Consider the following 21951-nt stretch of genomic DNA (forward strand, 5'->3'; position numbering starts at 1 on the left):
TAACTTGCATAGCAAACTCGAGACAAGATAAAACAAAAAGGGTTGGTTTATTTTTAAACACGGGATAAGGAGAAAGGAAGAGGTTTCAGGGCATGACCCATAATACAACACAAGTTATAGGTTTACATGAATCCGGAATCTAAAGTTTAATGGAATGGCCCTACAGAGGGGAAGTTGGCAGATTGTAGGGTGATCGCCTTTCCACAATGGGAGAAGGCACGTGGAGTGAGTTAGTCTTGGAGACATGAGTTCAATGTTTCCAGTAGTTTACAGTTCTGATGAGGGCCAGGGTTCTTTCAGTTGCCGCCTGCTTGATGGTAGATAGCGCAGGCTGTTTGCCTGGAGTCCTGTTCTCATCAGAGGTCAAATAGTAACTGACTATAAGATTTAAAGATTGGAGGAGTTCAGATATCCAAAGCCTTGGTCATATGATATTAGTTTTGGGTTGTTAAACAAGGCCCTCCTGTTGAAACCATTCTGTTAGGACAATTAACACTAAGGCCATTACCATCATTATTGGAGATTAAGACTTGCAAACAGCTGTTTGCTGGGCTTAGCTGGAATGTTTGTATAATGCAAAGAGTTATTTTCCAGACGTTTGAGGCGTTAACCTTTGTTCACTTTTGAAACAATTCTGAAACCTCCGGAAGTCAGCGTGTGACGACTGGAGCCATTTTGTCACTCAGTAACTGTCCATTTTGAAAAGCTTAAAAAATGACTTATAACGTAGTCCTGCTAACAAAGATATGGATATTATCATTCATGTCTCAACCATATAACCTGGTATGAATATTTTTTGTCGTACACACATACAAAACAAAATTCAAATTACGAACTTGCCACAGCAGGAAATAAAATGCTATTTCATTAATCAAAATCTCATGTCCCACAAATGCTTCATTACTTTCGCTTTTAAGCTTTGGATCAAAGTTGAAATAGAGTTTTAGTGCTCCAATTGCAACCAGAAAAATTGCATCTTATCAGCATGGTTACCTTTAATTTGTGAAACTCACACATCTGAGTAAAACCTAGCCTCTATAAACAGCTAATGAATGCAACCTGCATTCCCTTTTCTTCAAGTGGTGGACTTGATTTCCGTATTCCTGACCGTTGTATGATAAATGCTGGTAGTAAAATTAACTACCTACACACAGATGAAGGGGAAATACTTCATATTTACATATAATCTGCCACCACAGTAAACAGTTGATTACACGATTATCAAGCTTGCAACCAATAGATCATTGAAAAGCATCTTATCAATCATATTTCACTCATTCCTCAGCTATTGATTGTAGCTCATGTAGTGGGTGATATTGAATGGGACCATTTACTGCCAAAAATAGCTTACTCAGTGTTTTGACTGCAAGATAATCAAAATACATTGATCAGCATGCAATTTGTGGTACTTTATAACATTGAAACGTGAAGAGTTTTTTAATCAAAATAATATAAATGGAGTACATTTACGTTCCCAATATTTTCAATGAATATTAAGATTTTGTGCAATTCAGCTGTATTTAGCAATTACTCTGTTTATTAAAACATAATTCTGATTAATACTATAGTGTATAATAAAGATTGTCTCATGTTTTATGAGTTACACCATTGCAATATACATGTAAATTACCAGTCATTGATGAAAATACTGCAGCTACAATCTTCTCTCTGAACAAGAGTATCTGCAGAGTTTGATGTTTTGGTTTAGTCTCTTTATGCTACAGTGAAAGGTTGATCTTTCAATCTAAAAACTAGGCTTAAATTGTCAACAGGTACAGTCATCAAATCAGTTATTGAAATGATGAAAGTCCATGTATCGTCAACTCTACATTCTTCACGAAGAGGTTATTCTGTATTTTTCAAGAGGAGCTGCAATTATGTCCAATTATCTTTTACTTAATGCATCCCAATATCTTTGCTAATTCACCCCAAATATAAAAACAAATTCGGTCTGGATTTGTCATTGCTTGTCTGAGGGTCTGTGTGTTTTGGAGCAATGCTACATTACATCAAATCTACCTCACTTGGTTATTTCAACTGACTTGTACTATATTAGGTGGCACAGTGGTTAGCACCGCTGCCTCACAGTGCCAGGGACTCCGGGTTCGATTCCTGACTTGGGTGACTGTGCGGAGTCTGCACGTTCTCCCTGTGTCTGTGTGGGTTTCCTCCGGGTGCTCCAGTTTCCTCCCACAGTCCGAAAGACATCTTGATTAGGTGTATTGGCCATGCTAAATTCTCCTTCAGTGTACCCGAACAGGTGTCAGAGTGTGGCGACTAGGGAATTTTCACAGTAACTTCATTGCGGTGTTAATGTAAACCTACTTGTAACACTAATAAATAAAGTTTTTTTAAAAACTTTATCATCTTGGAGTTGACTTATGATATGAAGGAATGGTTACTTTAACAATGAGAATCTCCCATCTTGTCTCCATTTTCTAGTTTACATCAAAATTGGCACAGGAAAGGAGAACCCCCTTTAAAAGGAATGTAATTAACATTTTCCTGTAGGAAAGTGACGTGATATTCTTAATATTAGCATTACAAACACTGTTAGAATAAAATACATCTTTCCCCCATGAAATAGCACCAAGAAGTCAGAGAAATTGTGCATCACTCTCTTGGAAAATCCAAATACCATTTTGTACAGAACTTGCATAGTATCAAATCGTAAGAAATTGGTCAAAATATTTCAAACAAGCTCCCGCAGATGCTGAAAATCCTAAATAACTGCATTAAATGCTCAGCGGGTCTATTCTGGTGAAAGATTATCAACTTGCCACGTTAACTCTGTTTCACTCTCCACAGATACTGTCAGACCTGTTGAGAATTTCCAGCATTTTCTGTTTTTATTCAATGATTGCAATTTAAAAATGGAATTTATACTTATTTTCTTCACTTTGGAATTCGCTGAATCATTCATCCCAGACTCTTACCCAAGAGGACAGGTGAAGCAAAGAGAAATATCTCCATGGCCTTGAGCAGTGATTTTCTGTAGACAGTTGATGGAGGCTACAGAAATGCAAACAGCAGTGATGGTGTGTTTAACAGTTCTGCAAACACTAAGGATGAACAAATACAACACAGTGGGGGCAATTCTCCCAAAACATTCGAAGTGTTGAATTCGCATGAAAAGTGGAGTAAATCACCCTGGTTTTTTTCAGCGGGAGTTTAAAAAGGAATCTCCCGCACTCTGTGCACTGCAGAGGGCACTAGCGTGAATCCTGTTAAAAATCCTGTTAAAAATCAGTCCCCCCCTATTCCCAAGGGAGAGGTTGGCAGCGTAGTGCTGAGCGGGCCACTGTGCATGCACCGATTTGTCAGTACCGCGATCGGCACATGTGCAGTGGCCCTGCACTGCCAACCTCCTGATTGTCTGCCAGCTCGATCACTGGCCACCCCCGCAAGCTGGCTCTCTGCCCCCCCCCCCCCCCCCCCCCCCCCGGACAGTTCCAACCTCAGCAGTCTGGCCCCAGTCCGATGGCCAGCTGGCCTCCCTCCTTCCCCACCAATCCCTATGCAGAATGGCAGTGAGGCCCCCACCGATCGCCCCATTAGACCCATTGGGCAGTGCCAAGGTAACAATGCCCAAGGGGCACCCCCCCCGCTGCCCGACCCTCTGGGGGGCTCCGATTGCCCCCCCCCCTTTCACTCCAGTGGGATTGGGCCACTAGCTCCCTGAAAGTGGGGAACTACTGTAAACCCTGCTGGAGTGAAATACTCCTAGTGGAGTGGGAGAGGCGAGCGGGCCTGGAGATTACAGTCCCGGGCCCACTAATCACATTCAAATAACATTTAAATGAGCCCCTGAAAGCATAATGCAGCTCCGCGCCTAATCCAGTCCCGCTGAAAACGTCAAGCCCCCTGCACTAACAGCGGGATGGGAGAATCGCCCCCAGTGTCTTAAATGGCTTCCCACTTTGCCACAAAATGTAATGGACATGGTTGGGAATAGTACTTGGAACAAATGTTAGGATCAATTATGATATCTCTCCCACTTCTACTGAAGGTGTTAATAATGTGGCCTTCTGGTTACCTTTGCTGCCAATAAAAATGTTTTTTTAAATGTATCAATTACAGTACTGCAGGAACAAATGCGCATGCAGTATGTTTTAGTGCCAAACAATGGAGCCCACTTACAGATCAATTCTTCTTCGAGATCATTTACTTTTCAATGTATTTGCATAATCACCCACATTCACTGCAAAGTTAAATAGAATTGTAGAAACACACACCACAATATCAAACTTCAGCTAATCTTTTAAGTTCAACTATAATTGTAAAAAGTAAAGTTTATTTGTTAGTCACAAGTAAGGCTTACATTAACACTGCAATGAGGTTACTGTGAAATTCCCCTAGCCGCCACACTACGGCACCTGTTTGGGTCAATGAACCTAACCAGCACTTCTTTGGGACCCCAGCACTGTGGGAGGAAACCAGAGCACCTGGAGGAAACCCATGCAGACATGGGGAGAATGTGCAAACTCCACACAGACAATGACCCAAGCTGGGAATCGAACCCAGGTCCCTGGCGCTGTGAGGCAGCAGTGCTAACCACTATGCCACTGTGCTGCCCCAGTTAAGGTGTACTCACCTTTCAACTCTGACGAAGGGCCATCCTGACTCAACTTTGGCTTATTCTCTCCCTACAGATGCTGTCAGACCTGCTGAGATTTTCCAGCATTTTGTTTTTGTTGTGTTGCCAAACTGCAGTATGGTTCTGTCAGCCAAGTTGCTGTTTAAATCGGGTCACTGTCGTTGCAAAACAAGTTTCCAGCACTTCACATTCCTTACCTGCTTTATTTAGTGGAGTTGCTACGACTTGATTTTTCCCACGCTTCCTGCTGCGAACTTAATATTGTGTTTTGCCTCAATGTTGTATTTTTGCTCACCTCTTCCCCATTTTAGTACAAGCTGCAGCAAGAAACCAGACTCTAGGTTTAGACAGGTCAGAACAGGTTTTGTTTTGTCAGAGTTGGCAGAAATGCTGGGGTTTCCTCTTTGGGACTAAGTTTATGAAGTTGCATTGTAATTCTTAGTCATGAGTGTGAATCCGCAACTCAAAACCGCCATGATACGCACTGCCTTGGTTGTCTCACTTCAGCAATGAGACTGTGGGAAATGGAAATGTGACACTGGTGCAGCATGGGGTGGTTAGGAAGTTGGGGTATGACATACTGTTGAGATGAAGTAGAGACAACTTCACTCGGCAGCTGGCTGGGCTTTTCGTGACCTTCCAAGGCAGGATGCAAAGTGAACAAATAATTTACTTTCTAGTTTTAACAACTCCATCTTGACTAGCGTAAAATCCTTAATTCCAACAGTGTTCCAAATTAAGAAGAGAATCAGCTGTCATGTGCTGCATGTGTCCATTGCTCTCATGTGCAACGTGAAAAAATGTTTCTTGGTGGTTTGCCTTGGCACTTCTCATTTACTTTTATTCTTCTTTGCATATTCATTTTCTGCCTGTTGCCCACACAGGAAGAATGTTTTTTTTAAACCAGTTACATTATCCATAATTTCAAATTCATATAGAGAGGAAAACTGGATTTTAATGTCTCATTGCCAACAGAGTATACACAAAGTAGTGCAAGGTAACATGGTGACAGAACAGATATGTGCTTAGCAGGAGTCCTCAATCTGAACAAGTCTGTCTTCAGAGGCCAAGAGCTTATCGCCAGAACGAGATGGAAAAGCACATCCTGGCAGCGTTTATAGTTAGAGCATCAGTGAAGAGATGCTCGGAGCAAATTTCTAGCTCGTAGTCAGGGATAGTGAATGGAATAGTGTATTAGATAAAAAGAGATTAAAAACAACATTGGTGTATTGTCCATGCCAGAAACCCTTTACCTTGTACAAAAAATGAATATTTACTGGGTAAACTAGTGACGTCTAGCGCAGAATGTTTTATTATAATAAAGCAAATCTTGGCAAAGTTATCAAGAACCTGGATAAAATCTATATTCTCCTGTAATGCAAGAGTTGATCTTAAGAAGGTTCCATTGTAACAATAAAAACAGCCACGAAATCTGTATCTCTACGTTTGCTCTGCTTGATCTTTCTTTGTGTAAGATTCCGACACAAAGCTGAGCTTTATCACGCTTTTTTAGGCCCCCTCACCTGCGAATGCCTTGTCCTCTGTGGACCGCACTGCAGCATGGCTGATGAATATGAACATGCAGTTCATAGATGATGAAACAGTGGACCCAGGCTCTAAACGCAGGGATGATGTCAGACCTAAAGAGGAACTTAGCCAGATAGAGAAGGTAAAGACAATTACCAGACAGCTTTAAAGGTGTTGTTTTTTTTCTGTTCCACAACCTGACTGCTTTTCTTTCTTGCATATTAAGTTGGACATATATATGATAATTTCAGGTTTTCAATCTTTTGGATTATGAAACGTGTGTTCTGGTTTATGGAAAGGCAGTGTGATCATTTAAAATGATGTAATGTTGCTGTGTCGTATTCGGAAAAATTAATAAAAATGTAGAGCAAAACACTAAAAACACAATTATTCATTTCAGAATTGGCTGTTTAAAATTCTAATCTGTTTAATGACAATGTGTATGGTTCTTCTCATGTATTTTGCAAGCTGTGGTGAATGGGGAATTGGGTTGTAACATGACATTACATATTTTCATTAATAGGTAATAAAGAAAGGCTGTTGTTTTTGCTAGCTTAAAGGGGAAGTTAAGTTTGCACAAGTACCATCAGATTGGCATTAGTTTGAAAACAATTTTTTGGGTTTCCTTTCATTTTAGCCAATCTGGCTGGATAGGCTGAATCTAGCAGATGAATTGCCTTCAGCATATGAGTTCCATTGAAAGGAGTCTCCCTTTTCAGGTTTAAGAATATGGATTTGCTCGAGTTATAGGGGGGGAAAAAAGAGACACCTTTAGATGAATCTGTTTTGAGAACAACATGGGAGACCCTGGACGGACTCATCCTGATTGTTGTCGTAGGAACAAGAGCAGGCTATTAAACCTCTGCAGCCTATTCCATAGTTCATTTAGATCATGGCTGATCCGTCCATTCTATTTACTTCTCTATGATTTAAAATAGATAATCTCACACTTCCCCGCGTTGAACTTCATCTGGCAGAGTTTTACAAAATCACTTATTTCATCCGTATCCCTTTCTGTTTTGCTTTTATCTCCACAATTATATGTGGCTTTCTAACATGATGTCATCTGCAAATTTGGAGGCAAGGAGTCTACAAAAAGATATAAATTGGTTAAGTGAGTGGGCAAAAGTTTGACAGATGGAGTAGAATGTGTGAAAATGTGAAGTTGTCCACTTTTTGGCAGGAAGCCTAGAAAAGCAGCATATTGTCTTAATAGAGAGCAACTGCAGAAAGCTGTGGTACAGAAGGATCTGAATGTTCTATAAATTACAAAAACTTTGCACGGAGCTACAGAAAGTAACAGGAAGGCAAATAGAATGTTATCCTTTATTGAAATATGAGTAAAGAAGTCTTGCTACAACTGTACAGAGCATTGGTGAGACCACACCTATATTACTGTGTGCTGTTTGGTCTCCTTATTTGAGGGATAATGCTTTGTCCATGTCATTAATATATATGGCAAAGTCCCAAAACCGATCATTTAAAAACCCCAGGGGCAGAAATAGGCCATTCAGCCCATCAAGCCATTTCTGCCAATCGGGAACATCATGGCTGATCTGATAGTGGCCTTAAATCCACTTTCTTCCCATCCCCATAATCCTTGTTTTACTCAGCCTGGACTCTATTCAATGATCCAACCTTTATGTCTCTATGAAAGTTAATTCCCAAGACAAAGGATCCCCTCCTCATCTCTGTCTTAAATGGGACACTTCTTATTTTTAATCTGTGTCCCCCTAGTTATTGATTCCCCCCACGAGGGGAAATATCCTCTCACCATCTACCCATTAGACCCCTCAGAATCTTATATTTCAATAAGATCACCTCTCATTCTTTTAAACTCTGAGTGTAGGCCCAAACGGCTCAAACTTTCCTCATAAGATATCTTCTTCACCCCAAGAATCAACCTATTGAACCTTCTCTGAACTGTTCCCAATGAAAAAATATGTCCTTAAGTAAGGAAACTAAAACCACTATAGGTGCAGTCTCACCAATGTCCTGTATAATTGTAGCAAGATTTGTTTTATATTTCATCACTCTTTAATAACGGGCAACATTCTATTTGTTTTCCTAATTTATTGCTGTACCTGCATGCTGAGCTTTTGTGATTCATGTGCAAGGATATTCAGATTCCTTTCAACCACAGCATTCTGCAGTCTCTTTCCATTTAGATCATCTTTTCTATTCTACCTGCCAAGGTGGACAAGTTCACATTTTCACATATTATATATACTCTGGCTGCCAAATTTTTGCTCACTCCCTTAACCAACTTGTATGCTTTTGCAGACCTTTCGTATATTTGTCACAAATTACTCTCCTAAATAGCATTGTATCATCAGCAAATTTGTCTTCAATGCATTTGCTTCCTTCATCACATCATTAATGTGGATTGTAAATAGTTGAGGGTCCAATATTGGTACATGTGGCATTCCACTAGTTACAGTTTGCCAGTCTGAAAATGACCCATTTATCCTGACTCTCTTTCCTGTTAGGTTGCCAGTTTTTCTATCTATGGTAATATATCACTCCCAACACCATGAGTCTTGTGCAGTAATATTTTATGTGGCACCTTTTAGGTTACATTTTAGAAATACAAAGAACTGCATCTGCAAAAGCTAGGTGGAAGTGCGAATTGTAAGGAGATGCAAAATTCACCTCAAGGGGATCTGGAAAAGCTAAGTGAGTGGGCCAAAATTTGGCAGATGGAACATAAATGTGGAGAAATGTGAGGTTATCCACGTCAGTAGGAAAAACAGAAATACTGAGTATTTCTTAAATAGTGAGAGGCTGGGCGATGTTGACTGTCTTTGTTCATGAGTCATTGAAAGCTAACATGCAGGTACAGCAAGCAATTAAGGCAAATGGTGTGTTGGCCTTTATTATAAGAGGATTTGAATACAGCTGTAAAGTTATATAGAGCCTTTGTGAGACCACACCTGGAGTAGTGTATGCAGTTTTGGTCTTATTACCTAAGGAAAGATATACTTTCCATAAACAGCGTGCACCAAAGGTTCACTAAATTAATTCCAAGATGAAGAGATTGTCCTTTGAGGCAAGATTAAATAATCTGGGCCATTATTCTCTGGAGTTTAAAAGTGACTTTCTTCAAACATACAAAATTCTTACAGGCCACAACAAGGTAGAAGCAGGAAGGATGTTTCCCCTGGATGGGCAAGGTCTAGGACCAGGGAACACAGTCTCAGAATAAGGGACAGGCCACGTAGGACTGTGAGGAGGAGGAATTTCTTCACTCAAGAGGATGGTGAACCTTGGAAATTCTCTGGCCCAGAGGGATGTGGAGACTCAGTCATTGAGCATGTTCAAGACTAAGATCAATAAATTTCTTCTACAAATTTGAAAACATGAGGAAATAGTGCAGGACAATGACGTTGAAGTAAAAAATCAGCCATGATCTCATTGAATGGCAGGGCGAGCTCAAAGGGCTGAATGGCCTACTCCTGCTCCTATTCCTAATGTTCTTATATACTAGTTTCTTTTTATTGATCCTGCTTGTTACATCTTCAAAGAACTCTAATAATAATGTTGTCAAAATTTATTTCCCTTTCACAAAACTATGTTGACTCTGCCCATTTGTATTATGATTTTCTAAATGACCTGCAATACCTCCTTAATAATGGATTCTAGCATTTTCCCAATGATAAATATTAGACTAACTGACCTGTAGTTTCTTGATGTCCGACTCCTTCCTGTCTTGAATAGTTGTGTTACATTTGCAGTTTTCCAATCTGTTTGGACATTTCCAGAATCTAGGGAATTTTGGAAGATTACAACCAATACATCCACCTGCTCTGCAACCACAATATCCTGAGATGTAGGCCTTCAAGGCCAGAGGGGGTTGTGTCAACCTTTAATTCCATTCGTTTTCCCAATACTGGTTCTCTCATCTTTGTAATTATTTTTAAGTTCCTCTCATTTTTGCCCCAATTTTTCAGATACAAAATTCCTGTTCAAAGTCTCTGACATTTCCTTATTTCCCATTATCAATTCCCCAATCTCACCTTCTAAGCGACCAGTACTCCCTTTAGCTACTTTTTTCCTTTTTATATACCTATAGAAGTTTTTTTTTTAACTCTGTTTTTATATTTCTTGTTTCCCCTCATACTCCAGTATCTCGAACAAAGAACAATACAGCACAGGAACAGGCCCTTCGGCCCTCCAAGCCCGCGCCGCTCCCCGGTCCAGGATTGAATCCAGGATCCCCGCCCAATTTTCCAGCCTATCCACATCCTAATATCCTATCCACCGAGCTGTCCCTCACAGCTACGATGCTTTGTTCATCACAACCTATTAACTCACCCCCACCCCCCCCCATTCCAGACCATGTGATCTCCAGGGAGAGGCGAAAACCCAGAGTGAAAACCCCAGGGCCAATATGGGAAAAAAAAAATCTGGGAAATTCCTCTCCGACCCCCTGTGGCGATCGAAACGAGTCCAGGAGATCACACTGGCCCTGATCAGAAAATGCTTCCCAACCCTATTCATTTCCACTTCTGCTTTACGAACACCATCTGAATTCCCTGCCCCCGAGACAGGTTCCCAACTATCCGCAGTCTCGCTCTGTACTGGCACCAGCAAGATGATCATAGAATGAAGCCTTGAAACGAGAAACAAAGAACAATTAGCCCGCGCCGCTCCCTGGTCCAAACTAGACCACTCTTTTGTATCCCTCCATTCCCACTCCGTTCATATAGCTGTCTAGATAAGTCTTAAACGTTCCCAGTGTGTCCGCCTCCACCACCTTGCCCGGCAACACATTCCAGGCCCCCACGACCCTCTGTGTAAAATATGTCCTTCTGATGTCTGTGTTAAACCTCCCCCCCTTCACCTTGAACCTATGACCCCTCGTGAACGTCACCACCGACCCGGGGAAAAGTTTCCCACCGTTCACCCTATCTATGCCTTTCATAATTTTATACACCTCTATTAAGTCTCCCCTCATCCTCCGTCTTTCCAAGGAGAACAACCCCAGTTTCCCCAATCTCTCCTCATAACCAAGCCCCTCCATACCAGGCAACATCCTGGTAAACCTCCTCTGTACTCTCTCCAAAGCCTCCACGTCCTTCTGGTAGTGTGGCGACCAGAACTGGACGCAGTATTCCAAATGTGGCCGAACCAACGTTCTATACATCTGCAACATCAGACCCCAACTTTTATACTCTATGCCCCGTCCTATAAAGGCAAGCATGCCATATGCCTTCTTCACCACCTTCTCCACCTGTGACATCACCTTCAAAGATCTGTGGACTTGCACACCCAGGTCCCTCTGCGTCTCTACACCCTTTATGGTTCTTCCATTTATCGTGTAGCTCCTCCCTACATTATTCCCACCAAAATGCATCACTTCGCATTTATCAGGATTGAACTCCATCTGCCATTTCTTTGCCCAAATTTCCAGCCTATCTATATCCTTCTGTAGCCTCTGACAATGTTCCTCACTATCTGCAAGTCCTGCCAGTTTTGTGTCATCCGCAAACTTACTGATCACCCCAGTTACTCCTTCTTCCAGATCATTTATATAAATCACAAACAGCAGAGGTCCCAATACAGAGCCCTGCGGAACACCACTAGTCACAGGCCTCCAGCCGGAAAAAGACCCTTCCACTACCACCCTCTGTCTTCTATGACCAAGCCAGTTCTCCACCCATCTAGCCACCTCCCCCTTTATCCCATGAGATCCAACCTTTTTCACTAGCCTACCATGAGGGACTTTGTCAAACGCTTTACTAAAGTCCATATAGACAACATCCACGGCCCTTCCTTCGTCAACCATTCTGGTCACTTCTTCAAAAAACACCACCAGGTTAGTGAGGCATGACCTCCCTCTCACAAAACCATGCTGACTATCGTTAATGAGTTTATTCCTTTCTAAATGCGCATCCATCCTTTCTCTAAGAATCTTCTCCAACAACTTCCCCACCACGGACGTCAAGCTCACCGGCCTATAATTACCCGGGTTATCCTTCCTACCCTTCTTAAATAACGGGACCACATTAGCTATCCTCCAATCCTCTGGGACCTCACCTGCGTCCAGTGACGAGACAAAGATTTGCGTCAGAGGCCCAACGATTTCACCTCTCGTCTCCCTGAGCAGCCTTGGATAGATTCCATCAGGCCCTGGGGATTTGTCCGTCTTTATATTCTCTAACAAACCTAACACTTCCTCCTTTGTAATGGAGATTTTCTCCAACGGTTCAACACTCCCCTCCGAGACACTCCCAGTCAACACATCCCTCTCCTTTGTGAATACCGACGCAAAGTATTCATTTAGGATCTCCCCTACTTCTTTGGGCTCCAAGCATAAGTCCCCACTTTTGTCCCTGAGAGGTCCGATTTTTTCCCTGACAACCCTTTTGTTCCTAACGTATGAATAAAATGCCTTGGGATTCTCCTTAATCCTGTCTGCCAAGAACATTTCGTGACCCCTTTTTGCTCTTCTAATTCCCCGTTTGAGTACTTTCCTACTTTCTTTGTACTCCTCCAGAGCTCCCTCCGTTTTTAGCTGCTTGGACCTAACATACGCCTCTCTTTTCTTTTTGACCAGTCCCTCAATTTCCCTGGTTATCCACGGTTCTCTAATCCTACCCTTCCTATCCTTCTTTTTTACAGGCACATGCTTGTCCTGTAGCCCTAACAACCGTTCCTTAAAAGACTGCCACATACCAGATGTGGATTTACCCTCAAACAGCCTCTCCCAATCAAGAGCTGCCAATTTCTGCCTGATCCCACTAAAGTTAGCCTTCCCCCAAACCAACACCTTACCCTTTGGACACCACTCATCCTTTTCCATCACTATCCTAAAGCTAACAGAATTGTGGTCACTATTTGCCACATGTTCCCCAACCAAAACTTTGAAGACCTGACCGGGCTCATTCCCCAGTACCAGGTCCAGTCTCGCTTTTTCTTTTAGTCATCCTTCGCTGGTTTCTAAAATTCTACCAATCATCTGGACTACATGAATCTTGGGAGCACTGTACATCTTTTTTTACATAGCTTCGTTAGTTAACCACAGATGGTGCATCCTTCTTATCGAGTCTTTCTTTCTCAGTGGAATATATCTTTGTTGAGAGTTATGAAATATCTCCTTAAATGTCTGCCATTGCTATATACAATCTTACCTTTTAACATATTTTCTCATTCCATTTAGCTAAGTCCCTTATAATTTGTTCATTTAAGTTTAAGACACTGGTTTCAGATCCACATTTCTCACTCTCAAACTGAGTATGAAACTCTTCCACATTATGATCACTCCTACAAAGAGGATCCTTTGCTACATGGTCATTAATCCCTGTCTCATTAAACAGTGGCAGATCTAAAATAGTTATGACTAACTGACCTGTAATTTACTACCTGGGTAGAAACCATCGGGGCCTGGAGAACTGACTATTTCAACATAATTGATTCATTACCAATTCTAAACATATCAGGGGGTAACTTGTGAGATTCCGAGTGTTGGATTTGTGGGATACTCCAAGAATGTGCTGGGGAATTCCTCTCAGACTAGACAGGTAAGGATTCCGACACCCTCCTCCCATCCCGACTTCTGGCACTCTTCTTCTCTGGCCCTGCCCCCCACTCCCGATATCCGACATCTGACACCCACCCACCCAACCCCTGTGAGTCTCCCAACCACCCAGATTCTATCCACTTATGTTCTCCCTGGCTTGTCAGTTTCATTGGGCCCTTTAAAATTAGCTGCTTCAGGACAGCCAGTGCTGTAGTAAAAAAAGGAGGGGCATGGCCTCCTTGAATCCATCGGAGCTAAACTGTGCTGGGGCCTGCAAAGACACTGGGCTTCGGAAGTTTCAGTGCAGTTTTCAAGAGCAGTAAAGTATGTGTTAAATTCTTCTAATTCCTGCAGGCCATTTTCTCTAACTCTAGTTATGGCCCATAAAATCCACTGTGCTTAATATATTTTTAGTTCACTTGTATCGCTGGTAATCTGACCTCTTCTGCAACTGTAAAAACAGAAACAAAATACTAATTGAAGAAGTCTGCCCATTTCTTGTTGCCCATTTTAGTCTTGCCTGGGATGATGATCTCAATAGATTTATAAAACATTAGCTTTCATATCTCATGTATGCTCTTTTTCATATTCTCTTCTTGCATCTTTTATTTCTATGTATATCTTTATTGTTTAATTTTTCACTTTTACAGTTGCGTAAGACTTTTATTTAGTTTAATGCTATCTCTTTATTTATTGGCCATGATTTTCTAACAACACAAGTAGAGCCTTTGCCTTTTAGGGATATTTACTGGTTTTGGATTCTAGAGAATGCCTGCTTGAATATTTCCCACTATTTGTCCAGAGGTTAACCAAAACTTCCCACTGGTTCAGTATTCATCACGGTCTGATTCAGTGCAGTGTGTCTGAATTGGAGACTGAAAACTTAGCACTCTTGTGAATGAACATGCCTCTTAAAATAACATCGATTACTTTGGTAAAAAGATGTGGAGATGGTCGTACACTGTAATGGTAGCTACTTCCACCCAAAGAGTCGTATTCTCCTTTTAAGCTTTTAAAAAAAATTTCACCATTCATTTCAAAAGGCTTGCGTCAGCTGTATATGCTGAAAATGGCAGACTGCTGAACTAAATGCTGCATCACCTACCCACTGCTTAGCTGAACAGTGCCCATTATTGATGCGCAGGCTGTTTACCTGGAGGGGTGAATGATGCATTTTATATTCATTACAAACTTCGAGAAGCCAATACTACATAGTCATTAAGCATGTTTGATACAGTGAGCTGAAGCCATCCCCAAAAGCAAGTAGGAATGAAGTAATTTACTTTGGAAGGACTTGAAGCTGGTTCTAACACGGCATTAAAGCAGCATTTATAAAGTGATTCCAGATAAATAGCTTTAAGTTTACCTGCTAAAATCACTAACTGATGGTTGCTTTACACTGTGCGGTTGTCTTCCAAATTTCTCTCAAGGTCACAACCTTTCAAGCAGATAACAGAATTCACTTTTATTTACTGATGTATTATTTGTTCCATTTGATTAAAAAAAAAACAATTCTCTTTTGGATCCATGATTCACAACCCAAGTCAACACAAACACATTAAGTACTTATTAAAATATTAAATTGAAAATTATGTAACTGGTTTATTTTTTCACATGTGTATTGGTGACAGTGTTGAAGTTAGTGGCCCCTTGATCTAAACGCAGCGTTGGCTAGAAATGTTAATAGGATTGTGGTTTAATTATCTGGCACGTTAGTATAACTGAAGGCCCACGGCAGACATGAATGGATACTTAAAAATCTAGTTTTCAAATGGAAAATATCGTTAGGTTTTCCAGCAATATTTTAATGAAACTAAAAATAACCTCCCCTCTTAAGCTTGCCTTCTTTCCATCAGTATCAGCAGGAGATTGCAATACTTCAGGATAAACTGAGGGCATCCAATCGGAAGCTGGAGGAGTATGAGGTTCATTTAAAAAACCAAGAGGAACAAGCACAAAAGATGATGCTGGAATACCAAGCCAGGCTGGAGGAGGGTGAGGAACGACTTCGTAGGCAACAAGAAGACAAGGATGTGCAGATGAAAGGCATTATCAGCAGGTATGCAGCCAACCATCTGTTTTGCCTGGGGTCATTTCTACTCTAGTGCAGTCTTGTACACAGTGCATATTTGTGAACTAAGTGTTGATGTTGACATTGAGTCCAATTACCAGTGCATCTCTTCAAACCCCTACGCCATTTGATGCTCAAGGATTTTATTGAGTAAATAGACAAATATTACCTTGGGGAATTCCAAATCTGGCTAGTTTCATGCTGCCATAAAATATTTGTAGGTATGTTTTCTGAAAGCCACAGTAAGCACAATCCTGGTGTGAGCTAGGTCAAAAATATGCCCATTGAGTTACAGAGGTCAGTTGGGGGCATGGCCTTACAGAATGTTGTGCATTTTATACCTTTCAAGAGTAAACTAGGATACTTATTGAATCACTTACAAGCCAGTCTAGAGGAAGTGCATGGGGCTGGTTATTGGTTAAAATCCAATTAGTAGCCTGGATGATTTGGGGTATAAATCCAGCTCTTTTGTCTCTCTTTGTCTACATGTGTGTGGAGAATATGTGTCTTATTATTTTAAGTAAGTAGAACACAGTCATTGGTGCAGGCAAGCCAGCGTGTATCACTGATGGTCCCCTGCTGGGTAAATGGGGAAGGTTTGCAATGGAAAGCATCTGGCTGCAAATCCACCCACCAAATCCAAACACGAACTGATAGTTGATCTGTATGGAGTCACCAGCATTGTGGTGACTCCATGTAATCTGGGAAAAGCTGAAAGGGGTAGAGGAGTAGATTTCTCTCATTTTGTTAGAATAAGATAGCACTGACCTAATGCACAGCTAAGCTAATCCAGCCAGATTTTGAATAGTGTGGATATGTGGATAGGTTTCCAGCCCATATTCACCAGGACGAAGCAGCAATTCATATCTAATCTTTACAGGCACTGCCCTAGTGGTGGATTTACTGTGAAACAAACTGTGCAGTGGCACAGGGTCCCCAAACAACAGGAGACCCCGCAATGCAGTACAAATCTGACAAATAATTGCAACCTGCCAACAAAAAGCAAAATCGCCTTTGCTGCATAATGTCTACACAAGGGAGCGGTGGTCTAATTCAAGATTGTTTACTGGCATCCTTTGAAAAGATAGACAATAGAATGTGGGTTTGGCATGGTCTAGGGTTGCTGCAATTTGTGTTACAAAATGTTTCTGGTTGGGGGTTAGTGCGCATGCTTTGGTCAGATCCTTATGGATGCAGCATGTGTTCTGGGGATGGAAGAGGGGCATCGAGGTCCAGGGGTGAGAAGTGGCACAAATGTCATTCACCAAGCGCAGGTGTGAAATGGTCACCATCCGCTCCTCTGAGCTTCACAACAATACCTTGCCACACTTGGTCCTGTACGCACCCTCTCAAGGCCCCAGGAAACCCTCCTCCCCACCAATGTTCTGGAACCCCCCTCCCTTCTCCACTCCAAGGCCCCAGGAACTCCCTCTCTCAAGGCCCAGGTACCCCCTATGCTCCCCTCCCCCACCACCCCGACCCACGACACCACCCCCCCCCCCGCCCCCACTTCCCAAGGGCACTGGGATCCCCCTCCTGCAGTTGACATGGGATCTGGACACCAAATTTCAAAGCCACCAACGCCAGTCTCTCAGCTGAAGTAGTAAAGAAGGCAGGCGCTTCTCAACAAGTTAGTTAAAATTAAACCTTTAATAATTTGCTAACAACTCTTTTTAAACATTTTTAAAATATTTGTTGCTTCCTCATCATTTAAATTCCCATGCTCAGTTTTGTTTTTAATGAACAGGCCAGAGTGAGAACCCCAGACACTGTCTGGTTTTAGGGTGGTCACAGAGCACTGGAGGAGGCCATTCTGCCCATCCAGCAAGTGCTGATCTCCGAAAGGACAACCGATTGATCAGGACTCGCACTGTCGCTTCCACGCACACCATTTATTTTACAAAATGCATTGCGCATTTTACAAAAAACACCTTTAATAATCTCATGTGTTGGTCTAATTTTGATGAATTATAGACATAGAACGTAGAACAGTACAGCACAGTACAGGCCCTTCGGCCCTCGATGTTGTGCCGAGCTTTGTCCGAAACCAAGATCAAGCTATCCCACTCCCTATCATTCTGGTGTGCTCCATGTGCCTATCCAATAACCGCTTGAAAGTTCCTAAAGTGTCCGACTCCACTATCACAGCAGGCAGTCCATTCCACACCCCAACCACTCTCTGGGTAAAGAACCTACCTCGGACATCCCTCCTATATCTCCCTCCATGAACCTTATAGTTATGCCCCCTAGTAACAGCTCCATCCACCCGAGGAAATAGTCTCTGAACGTCCACTCTATCTATCCCCCTCATCATCTTATAAACCTCTATTAAGTCGCCTCTCATCCTCCTCCGCTCTAAAGAGAAAAGCCCTAGCTCCCTCAACCTTTCCTCATAAGACCTACCCTCCAAACCAGGCAGCATCCTGGTAAATCTCCTTTGCACTCTCTCCAATGCTTCCACATCCTTCTTAAAGTGAGGTGACCAGAACTGCACACAATATTCCAAATGTGGTCTCACCAAGGTCCTGTACAGTTGCAGCATAACCCCACGGCTCTTAAACTCAAACCCCCTGTTAATAAACGCTAACACACTATAGGCCTTCTTCACGGCTCTATCCACTTGAGTGGCAACCTTCAGAGATCTGTGGATATGAACCCCAAGATCTCTCTGTTCCTCCACATTCCTCAGAACCCTGCCGTTGACCCTGTAATCCGCATTCAAATTTGTCCTACCAAAATGAATCACCTCGCACTTATCAGGGTTAAACTCCATCTGCCATTTTTCGGCCCAGCTCTGCATCCTATCAATGTGTCTTTGCAGCCTACAACAGCCCTCCACCTCATCCACTACTCCACCAATCTTGGTATCATCAGCAAATTTACTGATCCACCCTTCAGCCCCGTCCTCCAAGTCATTGATAAAAATCACAAATAGCAGAGGACCAACCACTGATCCCTGTGGTACACTGCTGGTAACTGGTCTCCAGTCTTCAAATTTTCCATCCACCACCACCCTCTGTCTTCTATGAGATAGCCAGTTACTTATCCAATCGGCCAAATTTCCCTCTATCCCACACATCCTTACTTTCTTCATGAGCCAACCTTATCAAACACCTTACTAAAATCCATGTATACGAATTCTAATTATCCTGTACTTTGTGACAATCTGATGTGGTTTATCAGGGAATAGAAAATCTGCAATAAAACTGTAACCATATAGTGAAAGTTAAACCTTTTCTTTCTGTATCTTTAAAGACAGTCCTACTTTACACAATCTAAATGGATTGAATATTCTTTCCCCGGCAGCTTTCTAATGCAACATGTTAAAACATCACAGCTCTCAGCCTCTCCTAAATGTAAATGCTGAGTTATCAAGATAAGTGCACTGTAACATTTGCAAAGAAGGAAAAGTGGGGGTGGGGGGGATAGAAAATGTTTTTTTGCTTGGCTGGGTCCTGAAGGTCGAGGCCCTTAATGTTTAAAATATAAATAAGTGGCTACCTTTGCAGATAAAAATGCTAATAGCTCCTATAAGACATCCTAATATTTAATGTAAAGATTTAAATTTTGCAGACTTGTTTTGAGTAACAAGTATGACCATGAAAGATTATAAGATATAGGAGCAGAATTAGGTCATTTGACCCATTGAGTCTGCTCCGCCATTCGATTATGGCTGATAAGTTTCTCAATCCCTTTCTCCTGCCTTTTCCCTGTAACCTTTGATCCCCTTGCCAAGAACCTGTCTATCTCTGACTTAAATACACTCAATGACCTGAATTCCACAGATTCACCACCCTGAAATTACTTCTCATCTCGGTTCTAAAGGGTTGTCCCTTTATTCTGAGGCTGTGCCCTCAGATCCTAGTCTCTCCTACTAATGGAATCATCTTCCCCACATCCGCTCTATCCAGGACTTCCAGCATTCTGTAAGTTTCAATGAGGTCCCCCCCCCCCCCTTCTAAACTCCATCGAGCACAGACCCAGAGTCCTCTAACACTCCTCATACATCAAGCATTTCATTCCCAGGATCATTCTCGTGAACCTTGGGGTGGCACAGTGTTAGCATTGCTGTCTCACAGCGCCAGGGACCTGGGTTCAATTCTGGCCTCGGGACACTGTCTGTGTGGAGCTTGCACATTCTCCCTATGTCTGCGTGGGTTTCCTCCGGGTGCTCCGGTTTCCTCCCACAGTCCAAAGATGTGTGGGTTAGGTTGATTGGCCATGCTAAATTGACCCTAGTGTCAGGGGGAGTGGTAGGGTAAATGCGGCTTCTGGAAATAGGGCCTGGGTGGGATTGTGGCCGTTACAGACTTGATGGGCTGAATGGGCTCCTTCTGCGTGCAGGGATTCTACAACCCCCTCTGGACCCTGTCTGTTGAAAGCTCGTGGCTGGCTTAGATATAGAGGAACAAACCTGACTCTATGGCCAAGTGATGAAGTGGTATAGAATACAGTGATAGCAAAATGGGCGGCCATATTAGCTATATGGGGAAGTCTTCCTTCAGGCCAGTTTGCCTGGGAGGAGGTAAAGGAGAAGATGGTGCCACTCAGTGCCAGGCCGCTTGTGGATATTAGCTGCTAGTTTCCCTGCAACTGATGACAAAGTTCTGCATCCAGTTGGTTGTTTTCCTGGAACCTGTGCAGCCATATCTGCATAGAGAAACAGAGTTGATGGACTTGTCTCTCCACAGATACTGCCAGAACTGCTGAGTTTATCCAGTATTTTCTGCTTTAATTATACTTTATAGTAGATTTTTAAAATTCCTATTACGCTCCTATTGATTAACTCAATCATATGAGCAGGTCCCAGGTTTAGCTGTTCTCAACTAAGATGGAAGAATGAGGGTTATTATTGTAGATGGAAATATCATCCAGGAATCTTGCTGTCAATTGTTATCCAGTGATCCAGATTGGAAGTGGGGAATTTGTGGATTCTGGATGATCAGGATTTGGATGTAATACTGCCTGCTGGCATCCACTGCAAATGTTCACACACAAAATGTCCAGATGGGTGAAACACTGAGAGAAGGGTGGCAGCTACGAAGCAATAACCAGCCATAAATCATCAGCTGCAGAGGGGCGAATTTTTACCTTTGTGCTGCTATCTTTAATAATTTTCTTCCCTTGAAATTAAACTAATAGTTATTTTAATAAAGGGTTAAAATTATTGAATGTTAAAGCTGTTTTGGTCCCTGATTTACATGCTGTAATGAACACTGCTTATCAGTACAATGTAGTGTCTGATCTCTGATCACTACAGGATTGACTGAGCTTTCTAGTCTGTTTGATCAGTGCTACTGAACCTGCTGTGTTACTCATGTCTTCTCCTCATAGATTAATGGCTGTTGAAGATGAGCTGAAGAAAGATCATGCAGAGATGCAGGCAGCAGTAGACTCCAAACAGAAGATCATCGAGGCACAGGTTAGAGATTGTCTCACTCACACTTTATACGTACAAAGTTTGACATAAATGGGGTGCTTGCGTCAACAATGAATGCAAGATTTTTAAAAAAGGACACTAAAATTGCATTGGAAGATGATCAGCACCTAAATGAAGGAGAGAGACAATGGGGGCGATTTTACCATCGCCAGGCATAACACGATGGTAAAGTTGGGTAAAACGCTTAGTGCGATTGGTTCCGGTTTTCGCGTCCAGCAGCATTTTACGAGCGCCGGATTTCTGGCACAATCAGCCTCGCGCCGGAAATGGGTGGGAAGCAGGTTAATATATGGAAATTTATTATAATACTGTTTTACATCTGCTTAGCGAGCCCGGCGCTCATTCGTCCAGTTCACCCCCCCCCCCCTTATGACCTTGCCGGGAAACCTTTGCGCTGGCAAGGAATAAACATGCTCCCCATGAACAGGGATCAGTCGACTTGGCCTCACTGGTGGAAGCGGAGGCCATTGATACCGCCCCCCCCCACCCCCCCGGGGAGTCTGAGGGCAAGGGAGGGTGCCCCTTCAGCAGTGCCACCCTGGCACCTGGGCAATGCCCACTGGGCACCTGGGCAATGCCCAACAGGCAGTGCCAGGGGACGGGGACAGTGGGGGAGGGGCTTGTGGAGGAGGGGCTAAGAGAGGAGAGGGCCACTGCAGTTATTGGTGGGGGGGGGGGGGGGGGGGAAGAGCAATCGGTCTGGGCAGATTTGTCTTCAACAAGTCTGCTCCTTCATTAATCCACATTTGGCCAAGTGAGTGTTAACTTTGTTCTGGATGAAAGAGTCAAATCCA

The 21951-nt window shown here is 42.6% G+C and overlaps 1 protein-coding gene across 4 annotated transcripts in view; it reads left to right on the forward strand.

The window, feature by feature from the left end:
- The window catches only part of LOC144502464 (disabled homolog 2-interacting protein-like), a 398032-nt gene that overhangs the window by 370724 nt on the left and 5357 nt on the right, over positions 1-21951 (forward strand). For 3 of the 4 annotated variants that reach the window (XM_078226399.1, XM_078226401.1, XM_078226402.1), the window contains 3 exons: positions 6111-6266; positions 15503-15705; positions 21052-21139. In XM_078226399.1, the coding sequence (XP_078082525.1) occupies positions 6111-6266; positions 15503-15705; positions 21052-21139 (447 nt within the window). The remainder of the gene's footprint in view (positions 1-6110; positions 6267-15502; positions 15706-21051; positions 21140-21951) is intronic. The other variant, XM_078226400.1, reaches the window with a different exon arrangement.

This window comes from Mustelus asterias, chromosome 13, assembly GCF_964213995.1.
Source record: "Mustelus asterias chromosome 13, sMusAst1.hap1.1, whole genome shotgun sequence".
Lineage (NCBI taxonomy): Eukaryota > Metazoa > Chordata > Chondrichthyes > Carcharhiniformes > Triakidae > Mustelus > Mustelus asterias.